Source organism: Lasiosphaeria miniovina, assembly GCF_030549165.1.
Source record: "Lasiosphaeria miniovina strain SMH2392-1A chromosome Unknown B0T26scaffold_4, whole genome shotgun sequence".
NCBI classification, from domain to species: domain Eukaryota; kingdom Fungi; phylum Ascomycota; class Sordariomycetes; order Sordariales; family Lasiosphaeriaceae; genus Lasiosphaeria; species Lasiosphaeria miniovina.
The window spans coordinates 1,528,149-1,551,667 of NW_026848223.1; the positions used below are offsets into that span (position 1 = coordinate 1,528,149).

General features: G+C 54.0%; 3 protein-coding genes across 3 annotated transcripts; all 3 read right to left on the reverse strand.

The window, feature by feature from the left end:
- Positions 1–4,705: 4,705 nt before the first annotated feature.
- Positions 4,706–6,196, reverse strand: B0T26DRAFT_602787 (uncharacterized protein; the record flags this gene model as incomplete). The annotated part of the gene is made up of 4 exons (XM_060435769.1): positions 4,706–4,959; positions 5,044–5,770; positions 5,878–5,937; positions 6,038–6,196. Coding segments are annotated over 4 exons (1,200 nt in total), but the record flags the coding sequence as incomplete, so codon positions are not given.
- A 3,876-nt stretch (positions 6,197–10,072) lies between these two features.
- B0T26DRAFT_675537 (uncharacterized protein) lies at positions 10,073–12,334 on the reverse strand (the record flags this gene model as incomplete). Its single annotated transcript, XM_060439842.1, has 2 exons — positions 10,073–11,888; positions 12,108–12,334. 2 exons carry the CDS (start codon positions 12,332–12,334, stop codon positions 10,073–10,075), a joined length of 2,043 nt encoding a protein of 680 aa, XP_060295984.1.
- Positions 12,335–18,645: 6,311 nt separating this feature from the next.
- Positions 18,646–20,594, reverse strand: B0T26DRAFT_708967 (DHHC palmitoyltransferase-domain-containing protein). The gene is made up of 3 exons (XM_060441914.1): positions 20,219–20,594; positions 19,679–20,158; positions 18,646–19,618 (listed from the first exon to the last, which is right to left on the reverse strand). The coding sequence occupies exons 1-3, from the start codon at positions 20,328–20,330 to the stop codon at positions 18,930–18,932; spliced, it is 1,281 nt and encodes a 426-aa protein (XP_060295985.1). The 5' UTR covers positions 20,331–20,594; the 3' UTR covers positions 18,646–18,929.
- Between the last annotated feature and the right edge of the window lie 2,925 nt (positions 20,595–23,519).

Below are 23,519 nucleotides of genomic sequence, written 5' to 3' on the forward strand. Positions count from 1 at the left end.
TTGACCAGTGAAGCAGAACTTCCACAAAGTCTTTCTGTCTCTGAAGAGAGAAAGCCTCAAGCCTTCAAGACTTAACCCTTCAGAAAATAACGCCATATAGGAGAGAGATCTTGCATTCAATATTACTTTGCTCTTTGGACTTTGGATTCTTATAAACTCGCAGTTCTTTGCTCTCCTCCCTAATCAAGATAAGAAACGACCACCTCGCCCAAAAACACTCGCTGACATGAGCCCGACTCAGCCGGAAGAGTCTCTGCCGCCGTTGGGAGCCTAGACCACTCTTTGGTCTGCCTAGCCAAAGAGTCTCCCAAAGTCGATATGGACATCTTCTTGCCAATGGTGAATCCAGTGCCCAGGAGGTGCGCTCCCACCGAGTAGTTCTTCGTTCCAGTATCTGTCTGGGCCCCCACACTAAGGTTCAGGTCAAACATGCTTGCCTTGAGGTCGGCTAAGTTAGCCTTGGCATTCACGCCTGCGTATACAAGGAAGCCATCGTTGCCACTGGATCGCTATCCGGGTGGTTGGTGTATCCGACAAAGATCTTGGAGGGGTCCTTCTAGGGGGTGGCAGCGAATGTGGTAGTCGTCGTGATGGTCGAACCCGGCAAGCGCCGAGTTGGGAACTGAGTCCAGCTTCTTTCCGAGTTACTGCAAGACAGCTAGCTGCCTTGCCTCGGCTTCCTGAACACCGAGCCAACGGCGATGAGACAAGCAATGTAGGCGGGCCGATGGTATAACTATGATGTGAGGTGGGTTGTTAGACTGGGGCAGATGCCCATCTTGGGTACAGGAACTAGGACTGGCACCTTTTCCTTCCCTCCGGCCCAACGTGGAATCTGCCGTCGATGTCTATCCGCTCCCCGTCTTCAGCTCTGCACTCAGAACCGTGTCAATAGGTTGGATGTTTCTAGCCGAGTGGCTGGAATACCTAAAGCCGTATTGAACACGCTGTTGATGTTACCAAAGACCAAGTCGAGCGGGGAGGTTGTAAGCCCCTAACTTAAGTTAGCGGTGTTGATTGAGGCTCTGAAGGGTAGTATGGAGTGTAGCTCCTGGACACTTCGACAGAGCCCGAGTGTAGAACTGAGACAAGTGAGTCAGCCGAGTCGATCTAATAAGAGGAAGGGATGCGTAATCTGGTGTCCCATCTTAAGCCCATGGTGTACATAAAACGAGAATCAAGTTGTGACAGAGAGCTTCCGGTATGGGCGAGAAGTAGGAAGGGGCGTAAAATGGGGTGCGTGATATTGACGCCGACACGAGGCGAACATCCATATATATCTGCCCCAACATATAACTTTTGCACTGTATATTTAGACATCTCGACCAAGACATAGATCTCTTTCCACCCTAGCCCACGGGCTGCCAAATTTGCCCAAGGCTCAGCCGACCACACCGGCCTTGAACCATCGAAGCACATTTTGCCCTGTTGTCCCCTATTTGCCGGTCAATACTCGACACAACAATCTAAACTGGTTGCTGAACGCCGACTCAAGGTGTGAATATGACGGCGCGTCCGAGTTCTTGAACAGAGCCACTCCTGTTCCTATGCATATACAGACCTAGTAATCTTTGCATGCCTAGGACCGACCTCAACATATCCGCATGTGGTTGCTACATAAGCTCTGTACTCAAAACCTATCCCGTACGAAAGATACCTAGGTATGTAGATATCTTCATCCTCACTACCTTACCTACCTGCTTAAACTACTACCAACCTCGCGAGTAGTGCCCAAGACATCCCCAGTAAAGCGGCGACGGCGTTATACGTGAAAACAGAAAGATGGTCGCGAGGCCAATAACACACCCTTTGGCTCTCATCCGTCACGCAACAACAAGCGTAGATACTTATCTAGAGTTGTTTTAATAGGAGGAACAATTAGTCAAGAAGTGCTTTCCAGTAAACGAAGCAAGAGAATATATGATAATACACTGTCTTCTCAAAAGGGTGGCAAAGGCATTTTAGATGTTTCTAACGGTGCATGTTGGCGTAATGTCAGAAAAGGAAGAGTCGAAATTTAGGGTGCTTTGAGAGAAGTACATAGATAGGTATTACATGTATCGATCAACCGTGGCAATAGTAACGAATGTCTTTGAGATAGGCATGTATATGCAAAAAGAGGACGGGTGAAAGGTAATACTATCTCCCGATGCCGAGACACAGATAGGCCGACAGCGAGGGCGAAGAGACACAGGCAGGAACAAGCAAGCAAATCAGTCTGGGTATATCCACACCCAACAGAATGATCCAGATGGGAAAAATGCTTGCTTTGAAAGCTTTCAAAGCTCAAAAATAAAATAGAATTTAGCCGACCTCGCCGTTCCCGGACCCAGGAAAGATTCCGCTCCCGCCGCAAAACAGAAAAACTCGTTATTTCCCAACCAGCCATTCATTTCCCAATCTAGTAGTAACTACTCCATTGACCGCCCAGCCAGCAACCAGGCAAAATGTGAAAATGCGCGCCACAATGTATGGTGATGTGTGAGAGCGTGCCCGTGTGCCATACAGAATATACAAGAAAAGTTTCTCTTCAAACCGACACGAATGCCTCCATTCGCCCCAAAGCAAAGCAAGAACGTATTCCTTTCCCGCCCACTATTCCGTATTGTATGCAATAAATGCCGCACCGTAAGAAATGAAAACACAGCCAGAAAAAAGCACAAGATATGGCCGGCAATCAGCAAGAAAACAGCAATCCGGGAGAAGAAGGCAAATCGTCTCCAGCAGTGATCCAGAAACTGTCTGCGTAGACACGTCAGCACTCATGCTTCCGGCCCTCCCAAGCGCCGAAACTCCGACGCATGCATAAATCCTTCGTGATCATCTTGATAACCGAAAATGACAAATGAAAATGGCAATATAACTGACAATGATGCCCCCCGAGGGATTCGAAGCGCGGCCATCTCAAGTGTGTGTCCAAGGCGAGCGAATCCATGTGAAACGAGGTGCAATCCATTTTGGGACTGTTTGGCCATCAAAGTCCTGGAATCCTGGGCAATAGAGACATGTCCAGTCCTCAAAAAGTCAAATACTGAATGGAGAGTGATGATAAGATCCTAGTTCATCTCGGACTCCTTTTGTGGACTTTCTATTCCAGGGCAAATAAAAGAGCCACTCCATGCGGCGCAAGTCCCGAGAGAGAGATGCCAGTGGTTGGGATGGATACCTTGGATGCTAAGAGTCGTAACTTCTAAGAAGTGGCACATGGCGTGAAAAGCAGGGACAGCTGATGGGTGGTATTTCGCAATGAGCACATTGTCGCCTCCTCTTGGTCAACGACCACGAGTCACTGAAGGATGGACGGCTGTCCAGTGTGGGAAAAGCAGAAACACCGCAGACGGCTCCGGCCATGTGTGCTAGGTCCAGTTGTGGCGGAGAAGAGCATGGGTAGCTCGGCCTTACCGTGCGCTTCATGTTTTCTTTTTGCTCATTCATCAAGATTCGGGACGGCCTTGGACAGCGCAAGGACGGTCCAAAACCGAACCGCGAAACTCATGCATCACCCGAGGCTCGGCTTCTCTGGCGACAACAGTCTGCCGAGGCAAGATGGCCAGTCCATATTTGGTAGCCCTAGGAAACTCGGCTCCTGCGGGTTGTGTATCCTGTAGGCTGGGCGAAACCAATCCTAGGATGTAATTGAAATCACGACGCCGTAGAAAATGAGTCCATGGTCCTAGAGCTTGAGAACGGTGCTCATAGCAGCAGAGAGTCCAGAAGTGCGTGCGAATCCCAAATGGCCTGCGTTCTGTTAGTCGGTCGACTCAAGTCTCGCTTGGCGTTTCGCTCGGGCGGAGGCCGCGGGGTTAGGAAGACGGAGTAGCGAATTGTGCTCCAGGGGTTCGTCTGATGAGATATGCACACCCATTCCAAAAGTTCACTCACCTTGCTTTCTGGCCGCAGCCTTGAACTTCTGTGATCTGAGGAAGCGGATCCGAGCAGGCAAGCCGGAAGATATCAGCAGCAACATCTCCCGCTCTGGGTATGAAAGGCGTGGCAATAGACGCGGACCCGCAGAGAGTAAGACATCATCCTGACGACCGATCCGGATAGTAACGGGGGGAGGAAACATCCATAGCAACAAGCTGTGACCGAATCGCTCTCCTTTTCGCAGATCCAGTAAGATTCGGTTCCATGGTATCATGCATCTCCGCACCCACAGCCTCTGGGGGGAAGAACACATAAACACGAAAAAGTCACATGACGACGCCGCCATCCAATGATGTTGTTGCCACTCCATAAACTGCCGACTCCGGAGGTTAAATGCTGGCAACAGAGAAACGTTGTTTTCGAGTCGTTAAGGGGAGGGGGGATCCCGGGCTAGTCGAGAATGCAGCAAAATAATGTCTTCGACAAATGTTGGCAAAGGGCAAAGAGTCGAGCCTCCGATAAATCATGATATCCAAAAGTTCAAAGAGATGCATGCCACTTGCAGATCTCAATGTTTGTGCGAGCCTCCCTGTCCTGGTGGTCTATCCGTTGGATGATGTAAAAAAAAATTAAAAATTGCAAGACGCGAGCAGCTAGGTCCGGGAGTAGAAAGTTGGAGAGGAAAAAAAACTGGTAAACATGGCAATGAATAACTCCAGGGCCGAGGGTATTAGCAGGTATCAACGAGAAGACATCTCGCGCGAGACGAGACTGTCTCGTTCGGGGAAGTCCAGGAAGTGCAAGAAAATAAGATCTGCGAGAGAGTCCTGGCAAAGGATTAGCGATGGCGACGCCGCTCTCGTTCTGCAGCATGTCTGTCTTCGCGGTCCGGCTCTGTGCGACGACTCCGATGGTGGTCTCGCTCTCGTTCTCTCGGCTCCGAGTCACGGTCACGGCGTGCGGCCGGTTGTCCATTATTGGGCATTGGAGCAGGCGCGGCATTGGGGGCGACGGGTGCGGGAGGCAGGCCGGAATTTTGGTCATCAAACTGCGGTTCCGGAACGGCGCCGTAGCCCTGCGGGGGTCGGGGGACTTGTGTTTGTGTACCTGCGGGGGGACCTAAATCATCAGACGAAGCCGGGGGTGGAGGATTTGCGGCTGCTACATAAGACGCACCGCGGCCGTATTGAGGATCTTGAGGAAAGGCCTGGTTAGCCGTGTTTCCAGCAGCTGTCGAATAGCCATAAATATCCGTGTCTCCGCCATAGCCCGGGGCACCTCCTGTGGGAGCGGGAAAAGTCCTAGAAGGGGCACCAGAAGTGAGAGGCATTGGCATCACATTGGGCGGGGGAGCCCCATAACCCGTCCGGAAGTCCGACCCGCGGATATAGGCAGTGTCCTGGGCAAAGGCCGGGGCCATGGCAGGAGGCGGCGCCATCCCCGGATACCTGTCCGTGGCAGTCTGGGGTTGGGATGAGTATCCAGCGGGCAGGTTGCCCGGGTATCCGTAGGGTTGGGAGGCAAACTGAGGAGCAGCAGGGTGCGCCTGGGGTGGGTACGCGGCCGGGGGGTAGGCGGGAGCTGGAACTCCCGTGTATGGGACGGCATTGTAGCCAACATTCTTGGCCGGATTGGGGACCGAGGGATAGTCAATGTCCATGGCTCCGTAGTCCGTGAAGGTCTCTTGGTCCCGTTGTTGGCGGTTCTTCCACGTGCTGTAGTCAGACGGCCCACCACGAGCTTGCTCCCGAGCGCCTACGGGCGAGTTAGAGCTTCTCAAATACGCGCCATTCGGTTGGCTTGAGTGCATTGTACCTCCGGCACCACCGCCTGAAGACCTGGACGCTGCACGTCTCTCCTGCTCCCACCGAGCCGAGTCCTGCTTGAGATCTTGGATCATTGCCTGTCAAGGTTGCGATGCTCAGCTCAAACTCACGGACACGGACAGTTCCAGCGACTAAGCACTCAAAACGTTGGCGCCCCGCGGGCGGGAACCAGACTTGGACTCACTGATGTCAAGTTGCGATAGGCCGTAATGAAGTAGCCTTGCGTGACACGGCCGTCTGGTGACTACAGAGAGGGGAGGGTTGATTAGAAAACCACCATATTGGAGGTTGCGAGAAGCGTGGAGTTCCGTTGCTCGTTGCGATGGGTTCATCGGCCAACATACCTCGTATGTGCCAGGCCGCACCAGCGCATCGTGCCCTAGGTATCTGCAAATGTCTGATGTGATAACCTCACGGTCGATGCCGTCGCGGGGCACGAAGTATTCATTCTGGCGCGTGGTCGGGGGAAGCGCCTGCTGCTGCTGCTGGGCCTGACTCGGCCTGTTGTTCGGTTGCCGGGCCGCCATTGCTGACGTGTGTGAAAAGTTAAGAATAATGGGGAGGATGGAGCCAGAGACGACGCCAGAAAGGAGATTCTGAGAAGAGGCTTCAGAGCCGGAGGAGTAGCGTCGGTAAGAGAGGTTAAGAAGCACGGGGGTGAGGAACCGGCGAGGCGACAAGCAGGAAAAACCAGGAAAGGAGAATGAAAGCGAGAAAAGGCGGAGGAGGGGAAAGGGTGGGCGGAGGAGAAAGAAATGGACCAGCACGACTGGCAGGGCCAGCAGCCACGAAGGCACACCCGGCGCCTGGGGTTGGGTTGGGGTGGGGAGGAGGCCTTGGGCTGGCAGGGGTGGGGACTAACGGAGGACCGGCGGGCTGGGCTGGGCTGGGCTGGCTGAGCTGGGCTGGGATGGCAGCGATGGCAGCAGCCAGTCAGTGTAACGGGCCGTGGATTCCTTATTTGCTAGCGTCTTGCAGCTGCGTCTCTCTCTTGTCTCCGTCCACCTACAGTACATCCAACTCGCCTCCGTTGGGCAGTCCGACGACTGTGGGCTCAAACGGCGCTCCCCAGTTGGCTGGAGCCACCCGTCTAGTGCGTGTGCGTGCGCTGTGCGCCTCAAGGGTGCGCCGTCTGCGTGAAGTGTGTGCGCGTGCGTGCGTGCGTGCGTGCGTGCCGTGCGTGCGTGCGTGTATGCGTGCATCTGCCTCACCGTCTGTGTTTGGACGACGGAGAGCGAACCAAGACGGTCCGACGGGGACCTTTTTGGCGTGGTGGCAATGGAACCCGACAAACGGATGCCTGAACGTGGCAACTGGAAAGCGCGGCCGGGTGCTATGTGCCAGTGACCAGTGACCAGCGGCCAGTGGATGCCTCTGCTGGGGACACTCCAATTGCCAACCTATGGGGCTAAAAAGGCACCTGCAGACTGCACCGCACAGCTTGGGAGGTCGTCCAATGCCAGGCCTAGCTTTGCAGAACACCGACGCTGCCAATAGGACGATCAGGCCGCCTCGGAGGTGGTCGCTGATGGATAATGAAATGGCAACCTGACAGGACGGACGTCTACATAGTACATCTGCCTGTTGTCGGCGAGTCGCCACAAAATGGAAGGAAGGGACAGCGGGTGGACGGGATGGAGGGGTTCCCAGCAGTGGCTCATCGGTCACCTCACAACTCACTCCAGGCACCTGAGCTCGGTTTGGCTCCCTTTTATACTCACTCGGTCAACCTCTGTTCGTCAAGCGTACAGCAAGCAACCCGCGGGCGGGCATCAATCAGGTGAGACCCGAGCAATCCAATCGACAAAGGGTGGCTGCGCCGGAGTGTAAAACCACGCAGGCCGAATGATACTAGGTTTTTCCCCCTTTCTTTTCTTGCCGGTGTGCACGCTGTATGTGGTTTCGCTGCGATTGCGTGGGAGAGCCTGGTTGGCTCGTGCCCCGTAAAGAAAGTGGGCTGCTGGGCCTCGTTTGTGGGCTTGTGGGCTGCCTGCAGCGAGGCAAGAGAGGCCAGTCCCGGCACTGAAAGCCCGAGCGGCCAAAGACACGGCGAGACGTTTCTGTAGCACTAGACCTAGGACTAGCAATAGCAACAGGACACCAGCAAGAGCGTGCAAGTGGTGTTGCGTGGGATTTTGGGACCGAGAGATACAATGAGAGACGCGAGGGAATTGCGACTTGTCTAACTCGGCGCGCCGGGTTCAAATCTCGTCCGACTTTGCCCTTCGGCCTGAGTCTGGAGAAAATGAAAAATCGTAATCTGTATTCCCTAACGTCGATTTGATCTACCGAGGCTGGGCAGACCTGAGCATCTAAAAGAAACTGGCTGCGCCTTCCCGTCGACGACACTCGCAAAGTTGCACTGCAGTGAGTCGGACGGTTCCGGCGTCCAAATACGGTGACGAGGCTGCTTCTCTCACCAACGCCTTCTGACTCTGATTGGGTCTGTGGCGCCGTTGATCAAATGTCAAAGTGGCCCGAAACCTGGAAGGGCCTCGGGGTTGCGGTTTGCTGTCCAGTCGGTTGTTGCTTGTTGGTGTGGCTGCCAATCAAGCGTTGCGGCCGCGCATGAATTACACGCAGACGCGATGGGAAGGGTTGCGGTGCTGGCTTGCCGGTGCCGGTGCTGAAAGCATTACCGACGCTGTTGCCTGCGACGGAAAGACTTGGAAACCTGGCTTTTGACCACCGTTTTGGCAGAAAAGGAATCCGGCTGAGATGAGAGGCTTCGGTGTCCCGTTTCGGTGACCTGCGAAAAGCCAGCAACCTGCCACGGTAATTTGGCTGCTGTAATACTTAGGTGGGCATATAGTCCAGACTTCAAGTTCCGAGAAAGGCAGAAGGATAGCAAGTCGATGCATTTGCAAAAAAAAAAAAAAGTACCTATTTACGACCAGGAGAGCAGCAGAGATACACGAGAATGAGTCACTCCTCTACAGGACCGCTATCTTGCCTACCCAGCACGAGTTAGACCGTGAGCGGAGACGGCATCTGTTACAGGAACAGATATCAATACTCTCCTAGCAGCTGCTTGTCTAATTGGCTGGCGAGCACGAAACGGCCCTTCAGTTACATAGGTACCTAGATAGGTCACAGGGGACTGCCTAGGAAGCAAGACGGCGCAGACTGGGTCAGATCCGGAGGAACTCACAAGTGCAAGTAAGGCCCGGTTCTGACCTGGTGTGTCGGGGGGAGAGAGGCTATTAGGGTTATTACAGTCGCTGCTCACGCTCCGGCTGGCGACGTGGTCTCTCGGGATATATTCACCTACCGGATCGCCTGTCTTCTGTGCATGTATGTCGCTGCTGGCCAAAGAAGGGTGTCATTTGCATCGGGCTAGCGGAATCTGTAATAGACTTGCTTGGTCACCCATCAGCAATTTGATGGAGCTGGCTTGTTTGGGGAGTCTCTTTTTTTCTTGTCGGGTATCAATGCGTCTCGTGAAGCCCAACCTGACGCATGATGCGAGGGGGGCTGGCTTCCCAGCCAATCAACGGCCTCACGCCGCCTCAAAGTGCCGCAAAACGGGGAGACGAAGCGGCCGTTTGCGTTCTACCAAACTGGTTCCTGGTGACTCGATTTGACCTCGACCTCGCCACAGCGTGCTAAATGCATGCACGGAAGCAACGCGAAGGCAAAAACAGCCAGACAGACTCCTGAAAGGACACTTTCCTGACGGCCCAATGTTGATCTGAACAAGCCCCTGAAGCTCTTGAACGTGCAATAAAGGCCCGCTCACGTCACTCAAGCCAAACAGTAACCTGGGGAAGAACGAAGATCATAGGACCTGGGGTACCGACGCTTCACCCGGTCTCAGTGAGGGCAAGCGCGTCAACCAAAGACCCTCTCCCAGCGCCCCGGAACCTGTTTCGTCTGCTCTCGTCTTGTTCCTAGTGCTGGGCACCTCGGTGCCCTCCGGACGAGCACAATCAACAACTCATCTGATGTAGGGTTATGCAAGGAAGGGGGGTACGGGCTCAGAGCATCCCGGAAGCGGTGCGAGGCGATCCGTGACGAGTCTTTCCTCCCCATCTTTACCCTGCCCAAGAAAGCGCTACAGGCCGTTTCTTGAGCCCGGCTAACCAAGTCTATTGGTCTGTCCCCTAGGCTTGACCCGGAGTAGGTGTTGGGAGAGCGTCATCCTCCCGCAGCAGGAGACGCCGCTCGTCCATGTTACCCAACAGGTAATGTATGACAAACATGAGGCAATCTGGGGCCAGGAGACGACAGCCCTGGTCAAGCCCACCTGTCCCACCACCTCTGGCTGATATGGCGCGCCGTATTTCTTGTGAGATTCGATAGACTCATCTGGTCCGCTTGCCTTGCTGCAGCTGCGTGTTTATCGATGCATGCCTTACCTCGGCGATGCATAAGCCCCTTCAGCCAAATTTCAACTTGCTCTGGCCTCTCTCAGTCTTCTTTGGCCGTCCTGGCCGCTTTGACGGTGCAGCGGCTCCGGTTTTCTGGCTGCCGGCACGCGAGGAAGACGCAGCGGCTGGAGGCTGGTTGACAAATGCCGGCTTGACACGTTCTTCGTCTTGGAGGTCTTTAGCAAAGTGCCAGTCTTGGTGGCTTTGGAGCGCCCCCGAACTGTCGAAGCCGGTGTTGCATCGAGAGCACATGTGAGCCTGATTGGCTTGGTCCCGATATACCTCATCCGACATGGCTGAATCATCTGGGTCACCAGCCGCCCTCGACACCGCTTCGGTTCCTGGGCTGCCCAACGTTTCACCGCCATTGTTCCTGACGGCGCTATCGTCGGCGCCCAACTCGACGATGCGGCTTGGAGATGCATCCATCCTCGTGAAAAAGCGCTGGATGCCACCACTCCCATCACCACCGCTGCCGCAACCACCATTATCGATTCGTCGTCGCTTCTCTGCCGGGTGGAGCCCGCTGCTGGCCTCTTCCGCTATCGACGCCCGATGACCCGTTTTGAGCGCCTGTGCCTCGTCACCCTTCAATAAGAACGCTCCAATTCCCATGTTCCCCGTAATGCCTTCTTCGAATCCGCCGACGCTCAAGCTGAGGTTGGAGCACGGCCACAGCCGACCCTCGAGGGCAATCTGGCTCAGGAGATGCTTAGCAAGGTCGAAGAGCGCGTCGTCGTCCAGCTGCCGGCCTTGCGGTATAGCCGTCTGACGCGAACGAGTCTGGGCGCCGTAACGATGGTGGAGGTTGATGGTGCGAGGGCGCCGCTTGTTTTCCAGCACGCCTTCCTCGACCAATCGGGAGAATATGTCGGCGGCAAAGATCCTAAGCCACTTGGTTGCCTGGTCGAGCGTGTTGATGCTCGGGCGGAAGGATTTGGCGGAGAGCATCGACTTGAGTTGGGTGCGCGAATTGACCTCGCTCGGGTCGACGCCCCGGATGGTGTTGTAGACCCAGACTCCCGCGTCGTCGCCGAGCTTCTGCTTCAGCTGTTCGACAGGGATGGCGAGGAGGTCGCTCACGGCGTCGGTGCTGAATGCTTGGCTTACCTCCTCGCCCAGCTTGCCGCCTAGGTTTCGTATCTTGGTAAACTTAAAGCCCGACAGGAAGTGCCGTACCGCGCGATTGCGCACAACCGTCTGCTGATTGGGCTTCTTGTGAGCTGAGCCCAACTTGCTAAGCATCTTGTTCTTCGCGATCCCCCCGGAGCATGTGTATCTGAGCTTATCTCTGATTGCTTCCCGGACGTTGCGGACAATCTCTGAGCCGATGAGGGTTGCCACGTCATTCCAATCGGGGTCCTCGAGCTCAGCATGCTCGTCATCGAGATCGACCAGGGCGTCAGCCTTCCAGTCAAGGGCCGAGATGGAAGGCATGGGAAGCTGCTCGGCGGGGTCATGGGAAGGGGACGTGCTGGCCAGCTCGGGGAAACGCTCAAGGAGGATGGCGTGGATGTGCGCCGACAGGTCGAGAAACATCTCATCTATTCCAGCCTTCTCCACTTTCTGTAGATGTGAGGGGAGCTGGTCCTTGATGACTGCAAAGATCCGCCTCGATTCAAGCCGGTAGGGGTCGAGCGAGACTTTGTCCGTCGTGATGTTTGCTGCCGCATCTGGGCGGTATGCCCACTTGGTGTCTCCCTCTCGAAATGTTGCAACGTGCTGGCTGACTAGCTTTGGGCAAAGTTTCTTTGCTTCTGTCACAGTGCAATGCCGACCAATGCCGAAGGCACGAGCGGGGTAATTGACGGCAATTAAGCCCTGCCTGGAAGCCCGCGCGCAAGAGCGTCAATTAGCATGTCCAGGCGGTGAGGTGTTACGTTGTGACTTGGTGCTGGAAGAGAGAGAGAGAGAGAGAGAGAGAGAGAGCAAAGGGTAAGGATTGGAGGGGGCCAAAGGGGCGGAGCGAGACACCGAGTAAGTGGTCGAGAGGAAGGGGCTTGGAGGGGAAGACGAGGTTGACGACGGCATCAACAGCACACACCATTGTTGCACAGCAAGCGGCTGGTCTTCGGGCACGCCAAGACGGACCATCTCCACCTGGGCATAGAAGCAGTCGAGATCTATGTGGGCAATGACCCTAAGGGGGCACGAGGCATTGTACGCTGCCAGCTGGGCGAGATGGCGATAGGTGAAGCGCGATCGTCGGCGCCCCGGGCCACCGTCAATTGGAGACGAGGCCCGGAACGAGTGGGGGGGAGATGAGGACATCGGGATTGAAGGCCAAGCGTGGCTCGGCAGCTCATTTTCGGACACAGTAGCATCAGCTCTAATGTCTCGGTCCGGATTGTCGCGGGTGTCGTGATGTTTGGTAACGTCGAGCTATCGGGGCCAGGATGGGCGGGACGCGGTGCAGTTGCCGTTATGGTTGTGGCTCCCAACTCGCGTCTTTCGATCCCCACTTGTTAGAATCGTGTGCAAAGTACTGTAATCCGTTTAGCGGGGTAAGTACGGGGATTGCAGATAGGCCTGAAACTATTCCAGTATATACACATTACAATAACTTGAAATGCTCGATTCTATTAGATCTAATGGTAACGCTCAGGAAAATGACACCGTAGTACTGTATAACGTATGAATTCTCGATCTCTTTCACACAACACACCTCTGCCCATTCAACGGTACATTCCCCCGCGTCGCTGGCTTTGCGGGAACGGGATCGTTAGGGGCCCCACATCCGCTATCCGCCCGTGCCGCTCCCTTTCCATCTTGCTACGGGGTCCACGGGCATCCCAGTCAATCCTCAAATCTCGGCATTATCAACTTCACAAAAATATGTAACTAATTGAATATGAACTTATTATTGCGAGTTGTCTTATTTTCCATGTTTGGTGAATTCAAGACACCTCATCATTTATTGACAGTCCAAGTTTCTCAACCCTCTTCCGGTTTTCCCTTGACACATGATACAGCTGCTGGTCTGCTGAATTTCATGATATTTATTTGTAAGGTCTATTATTGACTTTTCACATTGCCGAGTGGCTAATGTGTAGTCTATGTAAACTGAGACATTTCTATAATGTGGAATTTGACCTTCCTTGTGCAAAATGGCCGTTGGCAACATCCGGAATTGAACTTTTGCCCCTTTCCCTCCTCCGCGCAAACAAAAATCACCGATACTTATTTCTTGAGCCACCTTCGTCCTATGAAGTATGATCCCCATACATGCATGCCGTCTGGTCTCTTTCTTTTCTTAGTCGGCTTCTCAAAGCCATCAATATCATACGATAAGAGCTTGATTCCCTGAGTAGATTTCGAGGCCCGGTGGGCGATATACCTCCCTTCTTGTGTGTCGGAGGTTAGAACCAACGGCCCACGGAGCAGAGCGGCCGGCGCCTTTGAAGTATTATCGGTCACTGTCCCAACTTTATACTTTATCTTGGCCGAGTGAACGTCGGGAGCACAGAGTACATGTTGTATTTCCTCAATCGGGATGTTGTTCGTGTCCAGAACGGGAGGAGGGGGGGCCGAAACCGCGACCAACCCCGGTTTCCACGGACATACGTTGTGTACCTACCCGTCTAGAGCTCAGTTGACAGACGGGATGCAGCGGTAATGTGCATGGACAACTTCGCACAGTGTTGCCACCTCTACACCATTCGGACATCGCGCGATTTTATTCAGCTCGCCACAGTCGAGGGAGCTGTAGGCGGCATCAGCTTATGGCTGTCGCACGCATTTCAGGTCACTGGATCTCCTTTTTCGGCAGAAGAAGAGAGCGGCACTGTGGACAGTCTCAAGAGCGACTGCAAAGCGCTCTTTGGACATCATCTTGTAGACAGCGGGATAATATATCTATCAAACTTACCAAAAGTCTCGCCTACCGGCGCTCGTTGTTCGTCGCGCTGCTCCTCAGTCCACGGCTTCCGTCCTGCTTGCATCGAAGAATGCAACCCCACCTTGTCCCACGAGGTAATAGTGTAGAAACATGCGAAGAATATGTGTGACGAGTTTCGCAAGCTGCATGAACGACGGTGGGTGGCTTTCTTGAAGAGGAATGGTATATTCCATGGAGCGTAGAAAGCGAAGATCACTGCCTGGATAAGTTGCTGGCTGTCAGGACTTTGGTGACAAACAAAGCACTTCTTCCGGCGCCATATCAATCGTCACAGAGCCATGAGCAAACGTCTGGTTTTGTGTAGGTACACTTCAAATACTGGTTTGGAAGAAGTTCCGTGCGCATAGCTGAACCGGCCGAGTCAAAGCTCGGGGACCGACGGCCCGCCATCGCCTCTGTCGGTAGATCGACCAGGAAGAAGAGATTGTGTGCTGCGCCAGATAGCTCGCACGGTAGACAGAGATACTTAACATGTCAGCGCCGGCTCACGTCGACGAAAGATGGACTGCAGTATGGGCCCCCCATTTCTTCTCTGACTTGACTTTCTGCCATCTGTTCTCGTTCAAGCAACGAATTTATGATAATAAGGGCTCAGTGTGTCACACGAGAAAGGCAACCGGTCTTCTGTTAGTAGTCGCCTAGCCTTAGGACTGGCGCTTACCATAGCCACTATCAAGAGCCGCCCTGGCACGACATAGAGGTGGCGAAGTTTGGTCAACGACAATAGTCCCGATAAAGGAGAGACAACAGACAACGTGCGCTCTTCCAGACGCCTGGAATCCCCCCTTTTCCCGCACCAGGCGTTCCAAGACAAACAGCAGGTAGTCTTTTGCAATCAAAGGTTCATGGCCCACGGGAAACGCTGACGTTGCCTGGGCAGAAGCGGTGAGAACACTGTATTCCGAGGCTGGCACGCGGCCCCCCCTCCAACGGCGCGATCAAGTGATACGCCGCCGTCATGCCTCATTCCCAAGAGGGCCGAGCCTTGAGCAAAGCCCCCAATGCAAGATGGCCGCTTCAACCCGGCCTGCTTGCCAGTGGCGTAGCCGCTGAGGTTGCATCACGACTCAAAAACGCTGGGCTTTGTGGTATGTGAAGAACAATGGGATGATCTGCTGCTTAGACGGTGAAGCTCAGAAACTTGGGTAGCACAAGGCTGCGCTTATTGACCTCTTTTTGCCAGCTCCCAGACTCCGTCATCGGCTCTTATTAGTCGCTTAATCAGGATCAGGGAACATTGCGCCCTGGGTTCGAAAGCCTTCCGAAGCGTGCCCCATGCCCAGCACCCGTAGTCTCAGTTCTCAGATGACAGCATTTCCGCTTGGGCGAGCAGGCGCAGGGCATTTGGGGCTCTTGTCACCGTCTCGCCTGCTTGGTTGCTCCTTGTTGTTGCCAATGTTGAACCAGGTTCAGCCCCAGTATACCAATCATTGGCCGATCGCAGCCAGTCTCTCGCTTTGATCTTTCACCTTGCTGGCGCTTGTACGAGAGGCGAAGTGCTTGTTGATCATCACATGCCCTCCCCCCGCTTCGCCCCACGAAAGGCATGTTGCTCTTCCCCATCGTGTCTGATTTCCCACTGTTTCGTGATTGCGGAAGCGCCGTCATGTTGGGGGCGACCGCTGGCACGGGCAACAAACGGTGGTAAGGCTGCGGCTCTTGTGTCAGTTTCGGTAGTATCTTTCTCTCCCAGCTGGTAGTACTCATTACGCTTGACCCCTGAATAGTCAGCATCCCGAAGCCAACTCCAACCACTCAACATCTCTCAACTAGGATCCTCAGGGCGACTTGACGCGGCTGGGATAGAAGATGCTACGCTCTTCATTTGCCCTCGTCGGTACACGACAAGCTCCTGGTCGGAGATTTATAGTCTTGCCCAGAGTTAGCAATGCCGGAACCAGGATTTGATCGTCTCTCTCATTATTCATTTCCCATATGTCCCGGTATCCAGTCAAGAAACATTTTAGTGTGTTCTGGAAGGCTAGCCTTACCAAAAAAAACCACACTAGTTCCGAGCCCAAGCCCCTTTTATTCGATGCGGTTGATCGTCAACTAATCAACTGCCCGCCGTTGGCTTTACCTCATCGGCCAAATGACGTTGTCTCTTGCGTTCCACCCTGTTACGGGCACTGGTATCTAAGCCCCCTTTGCCCTCCCCTTGGACTCACTCAGGGATGTTGCGCCCAGGGATGGAGGCTCTTATGACGGCAGACCGCTGCCCGGCACAACTAGGGCAGACGAAGAGAGCAAAAGGTAGGGCAATGTTGGATGGATGCGGCTCTGCGCGGGCGACTGTGAGAAGCAGGCGACTATGCTAGCTCTCTGGATGCTCTATAAAGCTGGTGGCGAAAGATGAGGATGTTGTCGGCTCGAAACCAACAAGCCACGCCGCCTAGGAGTGAAGTCTGAGTTTCCCAACGAACTCCTACAACCCCCACTAGCTCCCGGCTTCCCTCGCAAGGCAAAAAGCTTTCAAAGCGCCCTTGGATCACCCTGTCTCGTGCTAAGAAAATGTGAGTCAAAACAGAGAGCTCCCTGCCGGCCATCCATGCTCAGACTCGGACACAGGGCGGAAGTCGAAAATGACCCGGCGGGGGAGCACGAAAGCCCACCTCCATCTGTCGGGGGGGATGCCGAATGGACGTGTTGCGAATGCGACGGTAAAACGACCAGCACTTCATCAACAAACACCTGCACAAACGAGAATGCTCAAGGCAGCATCTGCTACCACGAACGATGCAGCGGTTGCAACAGCACCTGATCGAGTGGACTGGCCCCAAAGCTTGGCGAATATGGCAGCTTGGAGTAGTGTGGCTTCGGTCTCGGAGAAGGGATACTGTGGCGGGTGGCCCTCGGGAGGTCGTGTCTTGCGGTGCGTGTGGTGCGGTAGGTAGTTAGCTTGACTCTTTCAAGCCAACTAGGGGGACCCGAGATCATAGAGCACACCAATGAATGACACCTTCTAGGGTGGATTTCTCTTTCCCGCGCGGAATCATGGCTCGTCCCTGTGAAAAAACATTGTCGCAGCCCATATGGACCGCAAATGGCTCTGCAGAGCTTCGTACGTTGACCTCGTGCCCCTTAGACCATATTCTGACACTGACATGTCGTCGAGGTTATAGTCGAGTGCTCCATCTCCGTCTGCCGGATCGCGTCGTTGATGATGTGATAATACCCAGTTCGGCTTGATGTTGGCGATACTCGGAAATACACACTGATGCCAAGGGCCTAGCAACACCGCGGTCATCGTCTAGACTCCTACGACGCATGTAGGTTGGGCTGGAAACCACTGCTGACCATAGTTGGCCCGAGCTCGAGTTTCGACGTGTGAGGGTTAGGTAATAACCTAAAGAGTATTTCTGCAATCATGTTCCCTCCCTCTCCTTGCTAACAGTGTCGTCAGCCGTTTTCAAGAAAAGGCTTCATGCCAGGCGACGGCGTAACTTCATTCGTTGTGTCTTGTCCGAGGTCATGAGTGGTCGCCATGCACACACATCCTCAGCCGCCCCCACAAACCTGCAGACCCAACAGGCTGGACAGCGAGAAGGGAATCGGCATCGATCGGTACCCTGCAGCTCAGCAAGGCCCACCGCTCTGGGAATGGTGTGGGACCTAGGCCTGGGCCTGAGCTGGCAATTGGTGGGGATGGTATCGATGTAACGGGGTGTTGGAGCGGGGAATTGTAGCTGAGAGAGGGAGGCTCGGTGTGGGAGCCTCTACGGTGTCGCAGACGCAGACGGAGAAGCAAGTGCTGTCTGCCCTGTTGCGACGAGGGGGTTAAGTGGTCAACCACGCAGCGAACCAATGTCATGGCGTAAGACTGGATGAACAGTCTCAGCTTGGATATGGGTGGTTGCTCTCATCGGTTACATATGCATGCCGGCTTGCCGGCAGGGCAACCGGTGTGCCTCTCGTCCTGGAACCCGGCATTGCGAATGTCGTTGACCAGCAGACGGCAACGTCGTTGATGTGGCACTGGCTGGCTTGACTTCCGTGAATGTAAACAATTGCATTGGAATCTAATCAGATAAATGAAGAGGGATTATACCGACTCCAGTCTTGGCTTGGGGAGAGGGGTGGATAGGTGGTTTTGTTGAAATGGGTTGCCGTTGAAAGAAAGCATGCCCCCTGCCTGGTTCGTGGCTGATATGGCGGTCTGGATTCTTCAGTCGCCACTCCCTCCTGCACGCACAGGATCCGTAAGGATTTCACGACAATATCTGTTCCGCGGTTTGCAGTCGCACTCCCAATATTGCGGATTTAGAACGGTGGAACAAGCGAAGCACAGAACCTGAAACTTGTTGAGCCAAGGGCTTACTTAGAGTGGTTCTCCTGTGTCGACTGGGGAAACTGCGTTGGGTCTAGGTCTGAGGCGCGACTTCCTGGTTGAGCGAACAAACAAGGTCCATACTTTTCAAAGACTCCATTAAACCTCACCTACCCAAGTAAGGTAATTAATACATCATTTATTCATAAAGTTGGGGGCTGCCCCGGCTTTGTTGCCTGGCGGATTTCTGTGAGGCGCGTTGGAGTTCACAAAGGTATTCCGTACCAAGTGCCTATGTTGACATGTTCGACTTCGGGCAAATTGGAACCAGGGCTCTTCGGTGCCGACCAGATCCAGAGTCGGGCCTATCTATCTCCTAGACCACCTGATTGCGAACAATTTCTTGTCACGGACATCTTCAGGATAAACGTATATTTTTCTACCTGATAACCAGCCATGCCCCGCGTTAGTTGAACGTGATTGGTCACATGAGCTGAACCTGTTTGTTGATACCATTTGCGCTCTTCTCCGAACTCAACCATGTATCCTGAATCCTGGATTGTGAGACCTCCAAGTCTAATTACATTATCGCGTGTGTATCTTCCGATTCTGGAGTAAAAATAATTGCAGAGCATAAAGAAAAGATTGCCATCCAGCGCCACCTAAAATACCCCGGGTATCTTTGTACACGTCATGAATTCCTATAACCCGTTTGCCTGATGCTGCCCCTTTTTTTCCAACTTCTTCATTTCTGACTCTTCGCTCTCGATCGAGATCTCTGGTAGGTTAAATCTCTTCCGCAGTTGATTATACAACGGACCCATTTCGTAGTAACTCTCGTTGTTTTCGAAAGTTGAGCAGGGCGAATCATTAAAGGGCAAGAACCAATCGATAATGTTATTTCCCATAACCGATTTCCAGTTGCGGTAGACGCCGAGCTGCCACGGGTTCTCGCCCATTTCGGTCTTGACGATTGCAAATGTGCGAGTAGCAAGTTGGTCTCTTGCAGAAAAGGGTCCTTTACCGCCCGCCAGAGCGGATTCTGGAGAACTCAGCCCATCGGCTGATTTGGGCAAAGGATAGTGCACGACTCCGTAGTCCGGGCCTAGTGGAGTGCCTCGAGGAACTCGTATTGCCAACTGGTGGACAATACACTTGGACTTCAAGTAATCGATGTTTGTGAGGTTGAGGCCTATGTACCGTATCGATGTGAGTGCCATTGTCGTCGTGAAAAGGCCGAAAAAGGCGCCAATTGCCAGGACGGCGATAACAAACCCATCCACTCCAAGTCCATTGGTAGCCAACCACCTCAGACATAGCGCGGCAGCAACAATTACCACAATGCAATATAGAGCAGTGTAAAACGTGAACTGGACAAAAAACTTGAAGCCTGTGGCACGCGGAATTATGAGCTGCTGGACGGGTTAAGCTTTCAAGGCTTGGGACTTACTAGTCTCCCCGACGATACCGCCAACCCATGGGCAATAGTGGTCCATTTTACGCACGCATCTTTCGATTTCGCTGCAGTGGTGTGCCCTATCCGGTTTCCAGTTGCAGCATGTGCTGCACCAGCGTGGCCGGCCATCCGTCTCGCATATAAATACGTCCTTGCTATAGTATTCTTCGAGTCCCGGACTGTCGGGATTTTCGTCTGGCCGTCCGTCGTACTGGTTGGCAGCTTCAAGGTCACCTTCGGCGGCTCCTTCGCTGTCTCCTTGGCCGCGCCGCCTTCGTCTCCCCTTCATCTTCCGCTTCTCAAGGGTATTTTGTTCGGTTGCTTTGGGTCCGAGTGGTACGACCCCGGGGTTGGTTTGAATGACCAAAAAGACGCGGAAATACGTCAATAGCATCAAAACGAGAAATAACAAGTGTAGAACGATGAATGCGATCGCGGCGCCGGATCGTTGCCAGCTGGAGAGGAAGTAGTCCACTGGAGAAGAGAGTTGTTAGCCAGAGTGCCCAAGCAACGAGATTGAGGGACTGCACGAACGGCAAATGCGTTTGACCACAACATAGGTGGAAAATCCGACAGCGCCAGCCAGAACAAATGGTATAATCCGTGTCGCCCACCTCGTCTCCGGCCGATAAGCTCTCACCCTCATTGCGTCTTACCGGGGCATCCCGAGACGGGCGCCGGTCTGTGGTGCAAAGGATGCGAGCGAGGCTAAGGAAAGCGAGATGCAAGAAAAGAGAAAGAGAAAGAGCGGCAAGGGGGATGGAGACGATTAGAAGGCGCGACCGCGGCCTGCGATGCAGAAAATTGGTAACATTCGAGAACAAAGGATAAACGGCTACGTTGGTAAGGCGCCGCGAGACAGCTTTCGGCCGCCGTTGGCAGGCGCAGATATGACGTTGGCAACACCCTGCCGTAGAGGAGCACTGGGGCCTGTCTCAATATATCCTCGGCACTGCACGAATTAGTAAACCGCCAGCTTCTCCACTGAATTGGTCCCGCCCCTGCCAAAGCCAACCAGAACCGGGAAATGCAGCGATGACAAGGGGTGCACTTACACGAAACAGCGCTGCCACTCCGCAAAAGCGGGAACTTTTCTGTTTCAACTGGGCGGTTCCCTAACTCTGTTGGTGGTGTGGCACTACACCAACAACCCTTCCAGTGACAAATGACAAACCACCCAAGTTGGCAACTCCGAGTCCCGAAATCTGTTGGAGATGATTTGTAACTTTGCCCTCAGACTCAGCAAGTGGGCCGTAATGTTGGCGGAAGCGACGGACCTTTCTTCAGCCCGTGGATATTTGGATACGCCCGGCTTACGTTGCTTCTCTCCCCAGCACCAGCACTTACACGGAGCTGTGCCCTGATTATGTACCTTATGCGAAAGGAATGGGTGTGAACACTGCGGCATACGCTCTGTAGACCCCTTTCACTTGTTGGTTGAAATGGGAAGAAGCTATTCTGCAAAAGATTCTGCACAAGAACAGACAGCCATTTAAAGGGTTTTATAATCAAAAGTGCTGTTCGCTTCCCAATGAGCCTGTCACCTTGGCGTCGTTAGTGATTGGCTGTGATATAAGAACCTGAGTTATGTCGGGCTCGCTTTAGGTGCGGCTCTTTAGTTCAACCTAAGCGCCACATGCACTCATATTTTTGTGTGTGCCATATCACTTGTCATTTGCACTTGTCCCGCTGTTGATTCCCGCGAGGAGCTTGGCCAGATTTGTCGGAGCTCAATAAAGATACCTGGGGCGAGTCCTCCCTTTTTAAGCAGCCACCTCTTTCTGCGTCTTGTGTTAAGAATGACCGATTAGGCAATTCACATTGTGTGATACACAGTCGTCCAAGGCTCTCGAATTACCAATCTCAGCCGAGGCTGTCCTGAACAGCGGAGTGGATGGCCGAGCAGGCCCTCATCCCCACGCCAGTCCCAGACTCTACCCATGGCCGAAAGTGGAAGCCGGCGGACTGTCTCCATGTCGCGCATGAATGGGTAGCCTGGAGCAAACCTATGCCTTGTGGATATCGGTTTGGGTGTTCACCCCATAGCCAGTAGTGGCACGTCTCCGACACCAGCGGCGGCCGCCAGGTGAGGTCTCGAAAGTTTGCGCAGGAATAGGACGCATCCAACGCCATTAGGCATCTCGCCCAAGGCAGCGTCGGCGCTGTCACCCAGTCAGACGATATTTCAGCGGGCAGTCAAGAATGTGGCGTTATAAATGACTACCACCCTTGTTTAGAGCCTCATCTTCGTCTCCAGGTATAAAAAGACCGTCGCCGGTTGGAATTCTGGTCGGGAAACTTTTGGCAGATTTCGTCCTAGGCAACACCCTTCCGAAACAGCAGCCCCGAAGCCTTGCCTGTCACGATCATTGGGCGGGTTGCAAAAAGGAAGATGTGATCAGTAAAGCAACTTTGTTCGCCCTCCCCAGACCGACAGCCTTCCCGGCCATATTATATAAGGATGGAATGCCCTCCCACTTCCGAAGCCGACAGACTCGCTCCGATGAACATGTCCTCGAAACCCTGAGGGGGGTGGGCACCTACCTCACCTAACCGTGGGAAATGAGAGCCACCCGTCCGCATCTAAACCAGTAGGGGCAGCGACCTGTTCAAGGTTTCACGGTCGGGTCCTGTGATATTTCGGAATGGGCGGTATCAGTTGCTCCTGCCGTGGACTGCTCATTCCAAGTGAGGCAAGTACTACCCCAGTTCCATGAGGTGTCGGTCTGCTCCTTCCGTTTCACTTCCTCTTGCCGTCGCCAACCTAGTACTACTAGGAGTACTAGTATCGAAGCACTGGGTTTCACTTGCCTCAATCCGACTAAGGCCGGGCAGCAACGAACAACACATGGAAGGTGTCCTCCAAATTTCTGTCTCTCTTGACAAAGTCGCCTTGCCGCTTCATCGTCTTCGGCCAGCCTGCTCATGAAACCCCCCACAGGATGAGACCATCACTTGGAATTGTCTCAAGTTTCTTCATAGACCTAGCTGGCCAGCCTTGCCGCTTAGTCACCAAGCCTTGCGCGAGGAGCATCAAGCTGGGCGAGAGGGCTCGAGAGAGGCTCGAGGCAAGCGAAAGACTCACTGGAGCCTTGATTTGTTAATGAACGAACTCACTATTCAGCCGTCGGGCGGCCCCGTCCTAGCTCGACGCTCGTACGGCTCAACTCGCGTCGCCCCGGAGCCCATTAGGAGGTCTGGCTCGATGTCAGAGAAAGCAAAGCGACCGGATCCCCGCCATTCACCACCGAAACTACCCGCAAAAAGTCCTGTTTCATGATTTCTTGAGCCGCAGAGCCTCATCTCACCATGAGTCAGAGCGAGAGCCATAGCCTGGCGTGCAGTGTCCTCCGCATTGCACGCACCAAGGCAGCACCGTCCAGAGCCGGGACAAGGCTCCAGCGTCACTTGTCAGAACTACTGTGTCGTGCAGGCGACGATCAAATGCACCAGCGGCTGAGCAAAGGGGCTCGTGTTTTGTTTTTGTGCCTCGCACGCAGCCCGTGATTAGATGGAAGCTCTCTTCGGTGAACAAGGCCGATATGCTAAAGCATTGGGTGGAGTTGGCGACATGACGACGGGCTGTTGAGCGAGAAGCGATGCAAGACAAGGCTGGAATTGGGTGGGGATCGGTCAGGCACCCCGCGTTGTGCATATGAAGTTACCAGCATTGTTTCGCCAAGCCCGCGTTCGCTGGCCCAGTGTCCTCGGCCCCATACATACATACACCATGGTGTCCGTCCCACACAAGACCCGGCAACACACCGGGTTTGGCCGTAAGAGCCGCAAATGTACCCAAGTACCACCACAGACCAACGAGAAAACTAGGCGCCGA

Excerpts from the sequence above, each read along its gene's own strand:
- B0T26DRAFT_708967 (XM_060441914.1), bottom strand. The coding sequence starts at position 20,330 with ATGAGGGTGAGAGCTTATCGGCCGGAGACGAGGTGGGCGACACGGATT. Across the intron at positions 20,159-20,218 it reads TGTGGTCAAACGCATTTGCC|TGGACTACTTCCTCTCCAGC; the intron begins GTTCGTGCAGTC and ends TCTCTTCTCCAG. Across the intron at positions 19,619-19,678 it reads CGGTATCGTCGGGGAGACTA|GCTTCAAGTTTTTTGTCCAG; the intron begins GTAAGTCCCAAG and ends CGCGTGCCACAG.